The sequence below is a fragment of the Chiloscyllium punctatum genome, chromosome 22 (genome assembly GCF_047496795.1).
Source record: "Chiloscyllium punctatum isolate Juve2018m chromosome 22, sChiPun1.3, whole genome shotgun sequence".
Lineage (NCBI taxonomy): Eukaryota > Metazoa > Chordata > Chondrichthyes > Orectolobiformes > Hemiscylliidae > Chiloscyllium > Chiloscyllium punctatum.
In genome coordinates this window covers 60,865,839-60,883,738 of record NC_092760.1, presented here as the reverse complement: position 1 = coordinate 60,883,738, position 17,900 = coordinate 60,865,839, and the positions used below count along the sequence as shown (strand labels likewise).

The 17,900-nt window shown below is 43.5% G+C and overlaps 1 protein-coding gene across 3 annotated transcripts in view; it reads left to right on the top strand.

Annotated features, from left to right (window-relative positions):
* The window catches only part of mrvi1 (murine retrovirus integration site 1 homolog), a 118,246-nt gene that overhangs the window by 65,444 nt on the left and 34,902 nt on the right, over nt 1-17,900 (top strand). For all 3 annotated transcript variants that reach the window (XM_072592464.1, XM_072592466.1, XM_072592465.1), the window contains exons 13-16: nt 4,399-4,477; nt 5,400-5,517; nt 7,333-7,363; nt 14,548-14,688. In XM_072592464.1, the coding sequence (XP_072448565.1) occupies nt 4,399-4,477; nt 5,400-5,517; nt 7,333-7,363; nt 14,548-14,688 (369 nt within the window). The remainder of the gene's footprint in view (nt 1-4,398; nt 4,478-5,399; nt 5,518-7,332; nt 7,364-14,547; nt 14,689-17,900) is intronic.

Genomic DNA, 17,900 nt, shown 5'->3' with positions numbered 1-17,900 from the left:
ACACTTGAACCAGCTTCTCACCTTTGCTCCGCAAAATGCTGTAAGCTTTTGTTTTTTGAATATAAATAATATGAATAAATTAGTAAAATAAGGAGAAAATACATGACTTTAAAATGATCGTATCTTAATCAGCATGATCACCCTTTTGTATATTAGATTTGATTTGTTATAATTAATTTATAAACAAAAATACTACAAGGAAACTTTAAGATTGTACATCTTTTGGGGTTTGGCTGGTGGTTCAGACTAATCAACAGGTAAAGCTTGGTTTTCCTCTTTATCTAATAACATCACTTATCACATCTGGAACATTCCATCTGAAAAGGTAGCGGAAACTGATTCCACAAATAATTTTAAAAGAGTATCAGGCAGATACTGGAGGTTGGAAAACTTACAAAGTTATGGGCAAAAAGAGTGGGAGTCTAGGACCAAGCAGGACTGCTTGTTTTAAGAGCTGGCAGACATGCAATGGGCCAAATCGCCTGACCTGTTATAATTTCTTTTTATTTCTCAGGAACATCTCAAAGGACTTTAAATTCATTCAACTGTTTTGAAACAGTTGTATTATTACTAATGTTCATCAAATTCAATGTACCTTACTCAGCTCCCTGCTGTACTCCTTATACACTAACGACAGTGTGGCCAAATTCCACCCAACTCCATTTACAAGTTTGCCGATTACGCCACCTGTGACATGGACTGTTGTTCATGCATTGAACTCTTTAGCCACTTGAGGACTAATGTTTAGTGTGGAAGCAAGTCATCTTCGATTAATGGGGACTGCCTAAGAGGGAGAGAATAAATTATGCATGTAACGCTAATAAGACCCTATTTGTTCCCTATAATGTGACTGTGGGTTGAAATCCAGTGGCCAAATTATCTAGAAACCTTTCAGAATCTCCAACACTCAGCTAATCCGGATGCTGTGGGCCAGAGAGAAGTCACCTCATTTAAATGGCACAGGAAAGCTCTGGTAGTCCTGGTGAGAAACTTCAGGCTGTTACCATCTCCTAAAGGCTGTGCGGTTGGCTGCTTGCTGCTGTCCTGGTAATTGGCAAATGTAATAATCGTGATATGAGGAGAAGGTTTATCATGCAGTAAGTTGACAGGCCCTGGAATGTCCTGCTTGAGAATGTGATGGGATCAAGGTCCATTGAGGCTTTCAAATGGGAATTAGATCCTTATCTGAGAAGAGAAAAGAATGCATGCTCACAGGGAAATGACAGTGGAGTAACTTCCACTGTACCTCTTCTTCAGAGGGCTAGAACAAATACCTATTTCTGATATAACTATTCTTCAAGTTAATGGCTTTTCTTCCTCTCCCTCTGTCTCTCTCTCTTTCTCTTTCTCTCTCTCTTACTCTCTCATGTGTCTATGATCCTTTATCTGTGTTTGATTTATGTATCTAAAAATGTTTTTATGTGATGTTACAATTCTGATGAGAAGAATGTGCTCATCATCAAGCCCCACTACTTACCAGCTATAACTAAGTGTTTTATTGAGTATCAAATTGTGTCTCTTTCGTACTCTATCCAGAGTCAAAGAAATGCCTACCAGGCTTCTTTAATGAACTCAAAAATAACACATTAATTACAGACAGGACTTGTTCTTTAAACAAACAGTAAAATAGTGACCAACTAAGCTATTCAGAGTTAAACTATATTCCCACAGTGCCTCAATGCTGGGATGTTGGTCTAATCAATGACGCTGGTGTTGGTGTGTCTTTCTTCCCAGTGGATTTGCAGGCCGCATTGCTGGTACTGCTGCAGTGCCTTCAGGTTTCTGCTGTAGATGGCCCATGTCCTAGAGCCATATACAAGGGTGGAAACTACCACAGCTCTGTAAACCATGATCTTGCTGTCAGGTCTGTTGTCCTCAAACACCCTTTTTCTCAGGCCACCAAAGGCTGCATTAGCACACTGGAGGCGATTCTGGATCTCTTCACCAATAGCTGCTTTGGCCAGCGATCTTTGAGAAGATTTGTAGCTCAGGATGATGATAAGTCTGTAAGTTTGCTCACTGAACTTGAAGGTTTGTTTTCAGACATTTTGTCACCATACTAGGTAACATTAGTGAGAGTCTCCGGTGAAGCTGCTTTTGCCAACAGGACACTCCTGAGGTATTGGAAGTGGTCAACTTAATTTACATCTCTAAAAAAATACAGCTCAGTCAGGCAGAATGTTCTTAACTCAAAAGACTAGCTGTCATTCAGTCTCAAATTCTCCCCCTCACTGTTTCAAAAAAATATTGTGTTGCACAGCTCAAAAATATACAGCACTTGTTTTTCAAATTGCACAACTCTCCTGGTATTTCAGTTACATAGCAATCCAACTTCCATTTCAGTTTATAGTTACAAAAATATGTGGTCTTTTACAACTGACACTTGCAGAATAATGTTAAAAATCACACAACACCAGTTTATAGTCCAACAAGTTTATTTGTAAGTACTAGCTTTCTACCTGATGAAGGAGCAACATTCTGAAAGCTAGTGCTTCCAAATAAACCTGTTGGACTATATCCTGGTGTTGTGTGATTTTTAACTTTGTCTACTCCAGTCCAACACTGCCACCTCCACATCATTGCAGAATGATAGAAAATCTTCAGACCAGTTCAGATTCAGATGGAAAACAATTACGAACCCTAATATGTAAACTTGTTTCACAAATATTTCCTGAAAGGTATTTCAACTGGTTTTAATTTTTCTCTTACTGACAGAGAGAAAGTTCTATATTTTTTCACTTCCACACACCTAGGTCAGAACTTATTGCTAGACATTGACCAGAACAGATCCTAGGGTTCTTCCAATTCTGTTTGTCTAGCAATTAGACACTGGAGCAAACTTAGGTCATTTGGCCCATTGAGTTTTCCCTACCATTCGATCATGGCTGATATATTTCTCAGCCCCATTCTCCTGCTTTGTCCCCACTATCCTTGATCCTCTTATCAATCAAGAACCTAACTATGTCTTAAATACACTCAATAACGTAGCCTCCACAGCCCTCTGCAGCAATGAGTTGCATGGATTGCTCTCTGGCTGAAGAAAATCCTCCCCATCTCAGTTCTAAAGAGTCATCCCTTCACTCTGAGGCTGCCTTTTCGGTTCCTATTCTCTCCTAGTAGGACCGTAAAACCCACTTTTTCTCACCTAAATGCTTTTTATTGGATTCTGCTCCCAAAATTATTTGCATTTCTAGTAAACAGCAGATAATCCCCAGTTCTCTTTGATCTTTTGACTTTTTGTGAGAAAGTTACTTCAACCCAAAAATGTCTAAATATTTCATATTCAGTTCCAAATTTCAGTTTTTCATCGCCCTTTAACATATACTGTATATTTTGTACAGTGTGAACAATTATCCTCTCTGCTCTTTCACATTGTCTCTCCCCATCTTATTTTCTAACTTCCTGTCTGTATCAGCACCTTCCGCCTTCTCTCTCTTCCTGTCTGTCCTTGCTGTTATGTCCATCCGGATCTTACTTCCCATGTTTTTTTTTTCTCTTTTTTTTATTCCCTGTTCACTTTTCCTGCATTACCATTCATGCTCTCTCTCTCTCTTTCTCAGTTCCAATTCTCTTTCTCCTCTATGATACTCAGTCCTGTAAAGCACTTTGCCATGTTTTATGTGGGAGCTGCTATGTAAATGCAAGCTGTTGTTGTGGTTAGTTTAGATTGTGATTGTCTTGCAAACAACATCTTCTCTGCTGGAGTTCTAGAGTAAGAGAGAAATTGCTGTAAGCTATTTTGTCCCTGCGATGGCCAAATTTATTTGTTTGTTCCAACAGCCAGCTTTATTGGGTGGTGCAACAGGAATTTGCGAGGCTACACTGTTTATTCAGCAGGGTGAACTCGATGGGTCTTTCTCAATATCCTGTTGGCAGGATTTTATGCAAAAGATTTAACCTTGAGGTATCATTTTGCAGCATTCAGTACCGTTACTTAGCAAATTATACTTAGCAAAATATGCTAACCTCTTGATGTTTGAGTTGCATCTAGTATATGGTGAGGAATATTGTGTGACAAACTGCCTGATTTAAAAGCTAAGGTAGAAATGTAATCTGACATCATGTCTGCTGTATTTCACAGCTTTGTGTATAGTTTATAACCTGTGAACCTTGGACAGTCAATTGCTATCAGTGATGTGGTGAATACATAAAAGCTATGGAGGCAACTACTACATTTGTGTGATTTATACACTGGTCTTTATGGTAGTTGTAAGGTGTTTTACGATATTTGTGGGATTTTTTTTAATCAAAAGATGCAGCATTTTAGTGCAACCCTACAATAGCCATTTTGCCTGGCAGAGAATTGCTTCCTGTGTGTTCAAATGCAGCCTCAATAATTCCAGTAGTAAACCAATCTCCAGTGTAAGACAAGTAAAAGGTTTCTCTTTATTTAATCAGGAAAATAAAATGATGAGGAACCAAAACCTGTCAGCATTGAGATTACCGGATCTCAGTGAAACAATCGAACAAGACAGAGGTAGGAGAAAGCAGCTGAATCAGGCACTGATTATTGTGTATGTGTGGGGTTTGGGATGTGTGTCTGTGTCTGTTTGTAGGTGGACTGTGTATCAGAGCTTGGGTATGTGTATGAGGGTTTGAGAATGGTGAGAATGGGATGTATATGCGTGTATGTGCGTGTTTGTGTGTGATGGGGCATTGTGTATGTGTGTGTTGGGAGTGTATGCGTCAGATGGTATTTGGGGGTGTTTTAAACATGCCTGTGTGTGGTATGCACATTTTTTTTGCTTTGGGGCTCCATGTCTATCAAGGAGTCTTAGGGTTTGGCAATAGGTGCGGTTTGTGTGGGGGTGTGAGTAGGTATTGTGTACTCTATATGGGGATGCAGGCACAGTTTGGGTTTTTTTATTGTGTGTGTTAAACAGTTCGCGCATTGCATTAATAAATAGCAAATATGTGCTTTGAATTGCAGCATTTTTGCTGTTCAAGCTCCCAGACTAATGGAAAATATTGATTGCCTCTGTGGGGGTGGAATCACCTGTTATGTAAAAGACGTGAGCTGCATTGAGTTAGATACTTTTCATTTCTTTGCCCATTAAACATTTAATTAGTCTAATTAATTTTGTCACTGAGCTTACTGGCCCAGAGTTTAACTCCTAGGAAACCAGATAGCAAACAACTGCAGGGTTCTGGCAGCATTGCAAATTGTTTATCACCTGCCTAGTTTCATAAAGTAAAAACCAAAATCAGAAACAAAAACAGAAATTGCTTGTAAAGCTCAGCAGGTCAGGTAGCATTTGTGGAGAGAAATCAGAGTTAACCTTAGTTTTACGAAGCGTTCCTCTGCTGCAGTCAAAATGGGGAAGCTCAAACCCTTTTTTTGTCATGCCATTTAGAAAGTTCCGACAGCTCATTGAAACTTTTACTGCAATATCTTTCAGGTCCATCTCCTACTCCCTGCCCAGCAGCTAATGGGAGTAAAGGCAATTCTGACATCACGCCAAATATCCCAGACTCTCTGTTGAGGAAGTTGAAGGTTCACAGGTCACTGCCTGGAGGGTAAGGTTACAATTCTGAGTCAAGATTGACAACTCAGTTCTCAAATATTTACCCCCTTCTCTCTCTTTATTTCCACCTCTTTTTGTTTCTTTCTCTTTTGCTATTGTTCTGCCTCTCTACCTGCCAAACTCTCTTTGTATCTCCCTCTGTTTGTGTCTTACTCCCTATCTTGTGTGTGCTCCATCACACACTTTTTTTTCCCTCTCTATCTTTATTTCTCAACTCTTGTGGGCGGTACGGTGGCACAGTGGTTAGCACTGCTGCCTCACAGCGCCAGAGACCCGGATTCATTTCCCGCCTCAGGCGACTGACTGTGTGGAGTTTGCACGTTCTCCCCGTGTCTGCGTGGGTTTCCTCCGGGTGCTCCGGTTTCCTCCCACAGTCCAAAGATGTGCAGGTCAGGTGAATTGGCCATGCTAAATTGCCCGTAGTGTTAGGTAGGGGTAGATGTAGGGGTATGGGTGGGTTGCGCTTCGGCGGGGCGGTGTGGACTTGTTGGGCCGAAGGGCCTGTTTCCACACTGCAAGTAATCTAATCTAAGTAATCTAATCTAATCTAATCTTTCTCTTACACCATTATCTCTTAATGTATTTTTCTCATTTCCTTTCCTCTGGCCCTTTCTTTGTTTCCCTTCCTGACCCTTTCCGCATTTCTAACTCTCTGCCTTTTTCTGTCTCTGTCTCTTTCTCTTCCTTTACCTCTGTCCAAGCTCCATGTGCCTTTAACTCTTATGTTGTCCAGCCTCCTTTCTGGCTTTCTCTCTATTCACTTAGTTGTCTGCCTGTCTGTCTCATTCTCTCTCTCTTTCTCTCTTCCTCTTTATGTTTCTCTCCCTCTTTCCTCAACATCCCAATCATGTCTCTGCTTCTCATAAGCTTATGTTTGATGAGCGTGGAATGGAAGAGGTCACTAGTCTTGTTACTGACTGAATTCGTGGCCCACCAGAACCACAACAATGATTACATTCGGACATCTAAACTATACAATTTATTAACCTGAGCAAATTTACCATTTAAACCATGATATTTATTAATAAAAATGCAGCTGGTATTTATGTAAATACTTTTATAATAATAAAATATCCCAGGGTACATCACAGGAGCAATATCTAATAACAAATGACTGTAGAGGTTAGATGTAGGAGAAGGGGGTGAAGGATATGCGAATAAATTTAGATGAAGATGGGTGGCAGGAGGCTTGTGAGGGACAAAACACGAGCATGACCAGGCAGTTGTTGAGTCACCAACTCTGGTTGGAGACATTTTTGTAGATTTCATCAAGTGACATTCTAACCATTTGATGCATAACCATGTGATGGTTAATGATATGTCTCCCACAAATGTTTTTCATTCACCTTGTGAAAGTTGGATTCCATGTAGTAAGTGTTTATTGTATGAAAGAAGGCAAAATGAGGAGGTCTTCCATGAGGAAGGAACATTATGTTTGGTAGGGAGAAGCTGAAAAATGCCCCTCATTTTAAAGATCCCCATTTCACAGTCTCCCTCGATTACCACAACCTTCCATTCTCACTTGTGTTCGGCATGTTTCTAATTCTTTAGGAGGATTATATCCCCAAGCCTAGAGAAGCCAGTCATACCAAAAGTTAGCTGGTCAGGAGGTGAGTGGGTCAGGAGAGAGGGTGGTAGTGACACGTTCAAACAGGAAGAGTAAATCTTCTTGGCTAACAAGTGAGGAATCCTTGGATCTGGGACATTACTGGTCATTCCAGAACTGCTGGGAATCCTGCTTGGGTTGAATGGTCTGTTTTTATGCCACAGCGACTGTGTAACTTACAATTTTCTTTTTTCCTTGCAGTCCGCCTCCCCTGACTGAGAAGGAAATTGAGGTGGGTCTCTCTCATTTCCTTGCACTGTGCTGGTTGTAACTCCATTAAAATGTTCTCTTCTCTTCGAAAATATAAACCAACATGAGTACAAAGTCAACAAGTCTCCCATCAAAGGCCCTCTCAGAGTCTCCCGTGGCTCTTTATGACTTGTCTAGTTTGTCTGAAGGTCAAAGGACAGATTTTCAAGTGGAGAGAATACTGGCATCAAGTCAGCAATAACTGACTGACTCTTCATTGCTGAGCACAATGCAGATCACAGGACTAGGATTTAATAGTCTAATTTAATCCAGACTGAAATGAATGACGCATTTAACAGATTCCTCCCAGCAGTCCCGCCATCCCAACTTTTGGGATCTGAATTTGATGGCTGCATTAATGGGATGCTACAGGATAACGACTATAAGGGCAAGTTACATTTTATAGGACACTTAACCACATAAAATGTTGCTCCACAAAGCAGAGTTAAACACCAGGATAACGAGGAAGATATTATGAGGAATGGCTAACAACTTATTCGATGTCAAACCACAACACTGCAGATGGTGGAAATCCAAAATTAAAACAGAAAATAATGTACAAGTTTTGGAGAGGGTGCAAAAGAGATTTACCAAGGTGTTGCCTGAAGTGGAGTGTATTGGACATGAGATGAGGTTAGACAAACTTGGATTGTATTCAATAGAGCATCAGAGGCTGAGGGGCGACTTGATAGGAGTATATAAAATTATGATGGGCATGCAGAGGGTGGATAGTCACAGTCTTATTCTCGGTGGAAATGTCAAATACTAGAGGGCATGGGGTAAAGGTGAGGCGTTTAAAGGAGTTGTTCAAGGCAAGTGTTTTTACTGCAGCGCGCTGTCTGGGGAGATGGTGGAAGCAGATATGATCAGTGTTTAAGAAGCATTTACAGACATGTGAACAGGCAGGGAATAGAGAATGGGTGTGTGTAGGCAGATGGGACTCGCTTAGAATGGCATCACAGTTGGCACGGTCTTGGTGGACCGAAGGGCCTGTGCCTGTGCTGGACTATTGTATGTTCTGTAAAATGTTGGTAATACTCAACAGGGCAAGAGCAGAAAGTAGTATCAATCCAGTCATCACTGTCCTGGGAAAGGGCCTGAGTTTTGTTTTCTTTTTTTTTTGGGTTATAGGCATCACTGACTAGGCCACCCCTAATAGCCCTGAAGAAAGTTTACTTTGGATGTAGGGATAGCTTTCCGTTAGGAAGGTACTTCCAGGCTTTTTACCCCAGCAACAGTGAACGGATAGTGTTATACTTCCAAGTCAAATGGTGTGCAACTTGGAAGGGAACTTGAAGAGGGTGGTGCTTCCACTTGTCTATTGCCCTTACCTTTCTTGGCAGAGATCATGATTTTGGAACATGTTGTTGAAGAAGCTTTGGTGAGTTGCATCTCATACATAGTACATAGTGCTGCATTAGTGAAGAAGGGAGTGAATATTGAAGGGGATGCCACTTACATGAGTTGCTTTATTTGGATGGTGTCGAGTTTCTTGAGTCTTTTTGGAGCAGCACTCATCTAGGCAAGTGGGAAGTATTTGATCACACTCCTGAGTTTGCCGAGTGGATAGTGGATAGTGGATAGACTTTGGAGAGTCAGGAGGTGAGTTACTTGACATCAGATTCCTAGCCTTTGACTTGCTCTTGTGGCCACAATATGACTGGTCCAGTTCAGTTTCTGGCCAATGGTAATCCCAGATGCTGATAGTAGAGGACGCAATGATAGTAAGGCCATTGAATGTTTCAGAGAGATGGTTAGATTATCTCTTATTGGTTTTAGGCAATGCCTCTTACTTCAGTGGCACGCATGGCACTTGCCATTTATCAGTTCCTCTTCAGTACCTACACAGGTACTGCGTCCCAACTCTTCCGCCGTTACATCAATGACTGTATTGGTGAGCGTCCTGCACCCAGGCTGAGCAGGAGCAGGTTCAACTTTGCCCACAACTTCCATCCCGCCCTCAAATTCACTTGGTCCATCTTGGACACCTCCCTCCCCTTTCTTGACCTCACCATTTTCATCTCTGGCAACAGTCTCCTGACAGACGTTTACGACAAACCACATACTCCCATATCTACCTGGACTACACTTCCTCCCATCCAGTGTCCTGCAAGAACTCCATTCCATTCTCCCAATTCCTCCACCACATCTGTTCGGACGAGGAGATATTCCACTCCCAAGCAAGCCCGATATCCATTTATTTCGAACAACATGCTTTTCCCCCCTCCATCATCAAGACAGTCCTCCACTGCACCATCTCCATTCCATGTTCCACTGCTATAAACCACCCCCGCCCTCCCCAAAGGCAATAAAGACAGAGTCCCCCTTGTCCTCACCTACCACGCTACTTGTTTCTGCATCCAATGCATTATCCTTAAACATGTCTGCCAAATCCAACTGGACCCCACCACCAAAAACAGCTTCCCCTCCCCACCTCTCTCTGCCTTCCACAAGGGTCATTCCCTTCGATAGTCCTTGGTTTGTGCCACTCTTCCCACTAACCCCCCTGAATCCCCAGGTATATTCCCTACAACTAGAAAAGATGCAAAACTGGCCAGTACACCACTCTCCTCACCTCCATCCAGGGCCCCGAACAGTCCTTCCAGGTGAGGCAGAGGTTCACCGGCCTCTCTTCCGACCTAGTTTACTGCATCAGGTGCTCCCGATGTGGTCTTCTCTACATCAGGGAAACCGAACGTAAAGTTAGGGACCGGCTCGCTGAGCATCTCAGCCTGGTCCACAGGGACAGACTGGACCTCCCATTCACCACTCATTTCAATTGCCACTCCCTTTCTGACATGACCATCCTTGTCTTCCTCCATTGCCACAACGAAACAATCCGCAAATTGGAGGAACAACATCTCAGCATCTGCCTGGGCAGCCTACAGCCCGGAGGACTCAACATTGAGTTCTCCAAGTTCAAATAACCTCCTTTCCCATCCCCCAACTCCCTTCCATGCCTTTCCCCCTCCCTTCTACTCCTCTCAGCCAACTACCAGATTCATTCCTCCCATTGACCAACCAGGTCGGATCCTCTACCTGTCTTCACCTGTCCACACTGCACTACCCTGCCCCCGCCACCCCCTTTACCTGCAGCTCCCCTTACACCCATCTCCCATCCTGAAGAAGGATTACACCCAAAACATCGACTTCTCCACTTTATGATTCTGTCTGTCTCAGTGTCTTCTTCCAGCCTCCTGCTTGTCTATCTTGGATGCCAAAATCTGCAGTTTTTTTGTCTTTAACTATTTATCAGCCTAAGGCTGGATATCGTCCAGGTATTGCTGAAAATGGACACAGACTGCTTCAGTATCTGAGGAATCATGAATTTTCCTGAACATTGTGCAATCATCAGTGAACATTGACACCTCCAACCGTATGATAGAGGGAAAGTCAATGAAGAAGTGAGTGAAGATGGTTGGGCCTAGGACACTGCCCATAGGATCTCCTCAGTGGAGAGTTTTCCCCCAATTCCACCAGTTTTTCTTTGGCTGCAAGATGTAATTTTCAGTCAAATGTTGCCTTGATGTCAAGGGCAGTCACTCTCACCTCACCTCGGACTGGAAGAAGGAATGTTCACATAATACACAAAAAAACCCACCTGATTAGTACTCTTGCTGGTACCATAGTAACTTTTATTTAGAAGAAGAAGTTATTCACAATGAGAGCAAGTTTATTCATCCAGAGGAGATTAATGCTGAATGTCAACAGGTTGGACCTGGTTCAAAGAAGAAGCTGAGAGTCCTCAGACCATCTGGGTGGTGATTGGATGTCATTGATGGAGGGGACAAGAAAAGAGGAAACTGATAAAATGATAAAGTCCGTGGTTGAGCAATAGATGTAGGTGAAAGTGAGGACTGCAGATGCTGGGGATCAGAGTCGAAGAATGTGGTGCTAGAAAAGCACAGCTGGTCAGGCAGCTTCTGAGGAGCAGGAGAATCGATGTTTTGAGCATAAGTCCTTCATGAGGAAAGAGGTTTCGTTCATTCTCAGTGAGGGGGAGGTCTGGCGGAGAATAGTAAAACACGACAGGGCTGGGAGCTAAGACCTGGTGTGGGGCTGAAGCTGGGAGTGGGGGTGGAGACTGTCACTGGAGTGGGTATGGTTATGAGATCATGAGTGATCTTACCAATGGAAGTGATGCTCACTCCTGGGGGTCATGGGGGCAGAAGTGGCATCTTTGGTGGCATCCTTGGAGGCAGAGGTGACATAACGCATGATGTAGGCAATGTTGTCAGCAGTATTCAGATGAGTGACGTTGGTATGGGCAGAAGTGGGTGTGGCGGCGACCACTATGGGGGCGCAAGCGATGGAATGCGTGACATAGGCGATGTCATCGGTGGTGTTCTGGTGAGTGACATTGGTGGGGGCGGAAATGGGTGCAGCAGTGGGGGCAGAAGGGACGTGTCGGGTAGACTTCACGCTGGTTTTGGCAGCGGTGGATCTTGTAGATTTGCCGCAATGGTGGATCTTACAGTGATCATGGAGGTGGTTGTATTGGCGGCGATTGTGGAGGCAGCATAGTCAGCAGTGGCTGTGATCTGTGGGGTGGCGGGGGCTGAAGTGACATCATCGTTCGCCGTGGTAGTGGTGGCTGGAGCAGCCACATGGCTAATGGCATCCAAGTGGTCCCAGAGGCCAGGAGAAGCTTCTAGGATGATTGAGGAATCCCAGGTTTTGAGGTAAAGTACATGAAAGTTTGGTGTACTTGCGTTCCTTGATGTCTGATATGATTGAGAAAAAACATTTGTTGAGTGTGTGAGTCTTCGAAGGATGAAGAACATCAAATATCCTTTGCATGTCTGGGAGAGTGTGGCCCTGAGCTGGGGCAGGCTGACTGCAGGGACAGTAAGCAACAGTGCATGGCTGCGAGTGTGGAGCGGAGGATCCAGAGGGAGAAATGTTTCTGGAGGTGTTGGATTTGTGATAGGTACTGGTTGTCCTGGTCAGGTTCAAATTGTGATGGTCTGAATGTAGTCTGGAGTCCATGCGGGATCAGTGGGTTCCGTAGGCAGGCACTGAGGAAGGCGATGTGGTTGTACTGGCAGGTCTGCTTCAGGACGTGGCCGAAGATCTTCAGGCCAGAGGAGACGACCTGGGGGTTACAGTAAGAGAGAGACTCACTGAAATCCTTGTAGAGGGAGAAGAGAACTTCTTCAAGGTAGGCATCCTTGGAAGATGCTTCACAGTATGGTTATAATCAACTAGTAGAATGTGAGGACTGCAAATGCTGGAGATCAGAAGAATGTGGTACTGGAAAAGTACAGCCAGTCAGACAGCATCCAAGGAGCAAGAGAATCGATGTTTCGAGCATAAGCCCTTCATCAGGAATGAGGCAATAGATGTTGGTGCAAAGCAACTCTAGTAACAGAGAAAACATACTATCAAGACGGGAAGAAACCTTTATTTCTAACATTTTCCTGATCTGGTAAAATGTCATAAGTCTGAAAACATAGGGTTAAGTTGTTTGGGGAAGCTGACTGCTCCCTAATGCTACACCAACCCCAACTAAATAATTGAAGAAAAACACATCTGTCCCACGGTGACATTATGTCGTCAATGATATTAATGAGGGCAGAGTGGGTCTTCCACCCCTCAGTAGGAAGAAGACTACCTTCAGAACAACAATCAATCTAATTGGCAGCAGATCCTGCTGTCCCCACTAAACCTGGGAATGAGAAAAGTAACTACTGCTGGATGTTGAGAGACGTGCATCCTAATGGGGCGTGGGGGAAGTGGCGAAGAGGGGGTGGCATATGGTACACATTTTCAGTCTGGGCAGGAGAAAGGAAACAGGGGGCAGTCAATCTTCTGGAGTTGAGCCCCCATTGCACAAAAGCCACCCCCAAATCCTTCTTATTGTATTACAAAATGAATGGCCCACTCTGAGCTGTCATCCCAGTATAACCATATTATGGCATGGACAGGGTAACATTGGGGTGAGATGAGCATCATCCATCAGAGTGAGTGCGTTGTGAGTGGGAAGGTGGTGGGCGAGACATACAACTTACTTTACAGGCTCATTACCATATCACTGAAAACATGTCCCTTGGAGGCATGTAGAATTCAACCTGTGAACATTTTCTCTGTCACCGCAAATGCTTCCAGATCTGCTAAGTATTTCCTGCATTTTTATATTAACTAAATCAAAGAAATGGGTTTTAATAAGGCGCTTAAGAAAGTGAGACAAGCTGGAGGCTGGAAGAACACAGAAATTTGGGTGTAACCCTTCTTCAGGTCTGGGGTGGGTGTGGGGGGAGTGGGGAGAGGCGGGGTGGTGAGGTAGGTGGACACAGGTAGAGGGTACAACCTGGTTGGTCTATCAGGGGAATGAATTCAGTTGGTAGCTGGAATGAACGATCCTTCAGAGGAATGGAAAGGAAGGGGCGGGGCTGGGAAGGGAGTCAGGGGATGGTAAGGGAGGTTATATGATGCAGATAAAGGAGGGGGGAGTGGGCTGGTGAGGTAAGGATTGGTGAACCGCTGACGCCCTACACCCACTCCCAGTTCTGATGAAGGGATACACATGAAATGTTGACTTCTCCACCTCTTGATGCTGCCTGGTTTGCTGTGCTCTTCCAGCCTCCTGCCTGTCTACCTTGGATTTCAGCATCAGCACATTTTTTTGTTTCTAACTTAAGAAAATGAGGCAATTATAAATTGAAATGGCCTAATTTTAAAGGGAATGCCAAAACCTTGAAACCTGGGTTTTCTGTGCATAAATCTTTGTAAATGGCAGGACAAATTGAGAAAGCTGTTAAAAAGCAAATGGAATTCTTGGTTTTATTGATTCAGCATAGACTCTTTATAAAATGCTGGTAAGATCTCATCTAGAGTACTGAGTCCAATTCTGGACACCTATAGACTGTTTTTAAAATAGACTGTTTTAAAAGGTATCCCTTAACAGAGACTGTTTTAAAAAGTGGATTGGATACATATTTGAAAAGGAAATGTTTACAGGGTTGTGGTGAAAAAGGTGGAATGGAACTAATTGGTTTCAAAAAAATTAGCATCAGAAAAATGAGCTGAATGATTTCCTTTCATGATGTAAGATTACATGAGAACAATAGGTTTATCACAAAGAGGAGAGACATTGCCTGTACTACATCACTCCTACCTGTCTGTGAATGTACAATGCATAAAATTTCAAGTATTTTTCCCCAACAGAATACATTTATACAACTCTCCCTGGCATTTAAGAATGACAGCTATACATTAGAAACAAGGCTGGGCCTGGCTGAAAGAGAGCGAAATCTTGCTGAGGAAAATACAGAAAAGGAACTCGAAAACTTCAAAACAGAGATGAAGGTGAGAAATACTACTCACAAATCCACTGATGTCAATCTTTGCACACACAATGGTGACTTCCTAATCTAATATGTGTGTTGGGAATGATGCTCCCTTAGGACATAATTCTAATAACCTTTATACATTCCCTGTGACCATTGTTGAAGGCTCCACAAGCAGGATTCAGGCAAAACTCCAGAAAAATCAAATTAAATGGACTGGACGTGTCTGGATAGTTGAGAAACATCTCTCTGCAAGATCCTGTTTTCAAATTTGTATCATTGATAGTCACAGGTAAGATGCCGGAAGACTGGAGGTTGGCTAACGTGGTGTCACTGTTTAAGAAAGGTGGTAAGGAGAAGCCAGGGAACTGTAGACCAGTGAGCCTGACGTTGGTGATGGGCAAGTTGTTGGAGGGAATGCTGAGAGACAGGATGTACATGTAATTGGAAAGGCAAGGACTGGTTAGGGATAGTCAACATGGTTTTGTACGTGGGATATCATGTCTCACAAACTTGATTGAGTTTTTTGAAGAAGTAACAAAGAGGATTGATGAGGGCAGATGGTAGACATGATCTACATGGACTTCAGCAAGATGTTCAACAGGCTTCCCCATGGGAGACTGATTAGCAAGGTTAGATCTCACAGAACACAGGGAGAACTAGCCATTTGGATACAGAACTGGCTCAAAGGTAGAAGACAGAGGATGTTGGTGGAGAGTTGTTTTTCAGACTAGACGCCTGTGACCAGTGGAGTGCCACAAGGATCGGTGCTGGGTCCTCTACTTATCATCATTTATATAAATGATTTCGATGCGGGCGTAACAGGTATACTTAGTAAGTTTGTAGATGACACCAAAATTGGAGGTGTAGTGGACAGCGAAGAAGGTTACCATGGATTACAATGGGATCTTGATCAGATGGGCCAATGGGCTGAGAAGTGGCAGATGGAGTTTAATTCAGGTAAATGTGAGGTGCTGCATTTTGGGAAAGCAAATCTTAGCAGGCCTTATACACTTAGTGGTAAGGTCCTAGGGAGTGTTGCTGAACAAAGAGACCATGGAGTACAGTTTCATAGCTCCTTGAAAGTGGAGTCTAAGGTAGATAGGATAGTGAAGAAGGTGTTTGGTATGCTTTCCTTTATTGGTCAGAGTATTGAGTACAGGAGTTGGGAGGTCACGTTGCAGCTGTACAGGACATTGGTTCGGCCACTTAGACTCATAGAGTCATAGAGATGTACAGCATGGAAACAGACCCTTCGGTCCAACTCTGACCAGATATCCCAACCCAATCTAGTCCCACCTATCAGCACCCGGCCCATATCCCTCCAAACCCCTCCTATTCATATACCCATCCAAATGCCTCTTAAATGTTCCAATTGTACCAGCCTCCACCACACCCTCTGGCAGCTCATTCCATACACGTACCACCCTCTGCATGGAAAGGTTGCCCCTTAGGTCTCTTTTATATCTTTCCCCTCTCACCCTAAACCTATGCCCTCTAGTTCTGGACTCCCCAACCCCAGGGAAAAGACTTTGTCTATTTATCGTATGCATGCACCTCATAATTTTGTAAACCTCTATAAGGTCACCCCTCAGCCTCTGACACTCCAGGGAAAACAGCCCCAGCCTGTTTAGCTTTTTCTTGTAGCTCAAATCCTCCAACCCTGGCAACATCCTTGTAAACCTTTTCTGAACCCTTTCAAGTATCGCAACATCTTTCTGATAGGAGGGAGACCAATATTCCAACAGTGGCCTAACTGGTCCTGTACAGCCGCAATATGACCTCCCAACTCCTGTACTCAATACTCTGACCAATAAAGGAAAGCATACCAAGCCTTCACTATCCTATCTTCCTGCGACTCCATTTTCAAGGAGCTATGAACCTGCACTCCAAGGTCTCTTTGCTCAGCAACATTCCCTAGGACCTTACCATTAAGTGTATAAGTCCTGCTAAGATTTGCTTTCCCAAAATGCAGCACCCTGCATTTATCTGAATTAAACTCCATCTGCCACTTCTCAGCCCATTGGCCCATCTGGTCAAGATCCTGTTGTAATCTGAGGTAACCCTCTTCCCTGTCCACTACACCTCCAATTTTGGTGTCATCCGCAAATTTACTAACTGTACCTCTTATACTCACATCCAAATCATTTATGAAAATGACAAAAAGTAGAGGACCCAGCACCGAACCTTGTGGCACTCCACTGGTCACAGGCCTCCAGTCTGAAAAACAACCCTCCACCACCACCCTCTGTCTTCTACCTTTGAGCCAGTTCTGTATCCAAATGGTTAGTTCTCCCTGTATTCCATGAGATCTAACCTTGCTAATCAGTCTCCCATGGGGAACCTTGTCAAATGCCTTACTGAAGTCCATATAGATCACATCTACTGCTCTGCACTCATCAATCTTCTTTGTTACTTCTTCAAAAAACTCAATCAAGTTTTTGAGACATGATTTCCCACAAAGCCATGTTGACTATCCCTAATCAGTCCTTGCCTTTCCAAATACATGTACATCCTGTCCCTCAGGATTTCCTCCAACAACTTGCCCACTACTGAGGTCAGGCTCACCGGTCTATAGTTCCCTGGCTTGTCTTTACCACCCTTCTTAAACAGTGGCACCACGTTTGCCAAACTCCAGTCTTCCGGCACCTCACATGTGACTATCGATGATACAAATATCTCAGCAAGAGGCCCGGCAATCACTTCTCTAGCTTCCCACAGAGTTCTCGGGTACACCTGATCAGGTCCTGGGGATTTAGCCACCTTTAACCATTTCAAGACATCCAGCACTTCCTCCTCTGTAATCTGGACATTTTGCAAGATGTCACCATCTATTTCCCTACAGTCTATATCTTCCATATCCTTTTCCACAGTAAATACTGATGCAAAATATTCATTTAGTATCTCCCCCATTTTCTATGGCTCCACACAAAGGCCGCCTTGCTGATCTTTGAGGGGCCCTATTCTCTCCCTAGTTACCCTTTTGTCCTTAATATATTTGTAAAAACCCTTTGGATTCTCCTTAATTCTATTTGCCAAAGCTATCTCATGTCCCCGTTTTGCCCTCCTGATTTCCCTCTTAAGTATACTCCTACTTTCTTTATACTCTTCTAAGGATTCACTCGATCTATCCTGTCTATACCTGACATATGCTTCCTTCTTTTTCTTACCCAAACCCTCAATTTCTTTCGTCATCCAGCATTCCCTATACCTACCAGCCTTCCCTTTCAC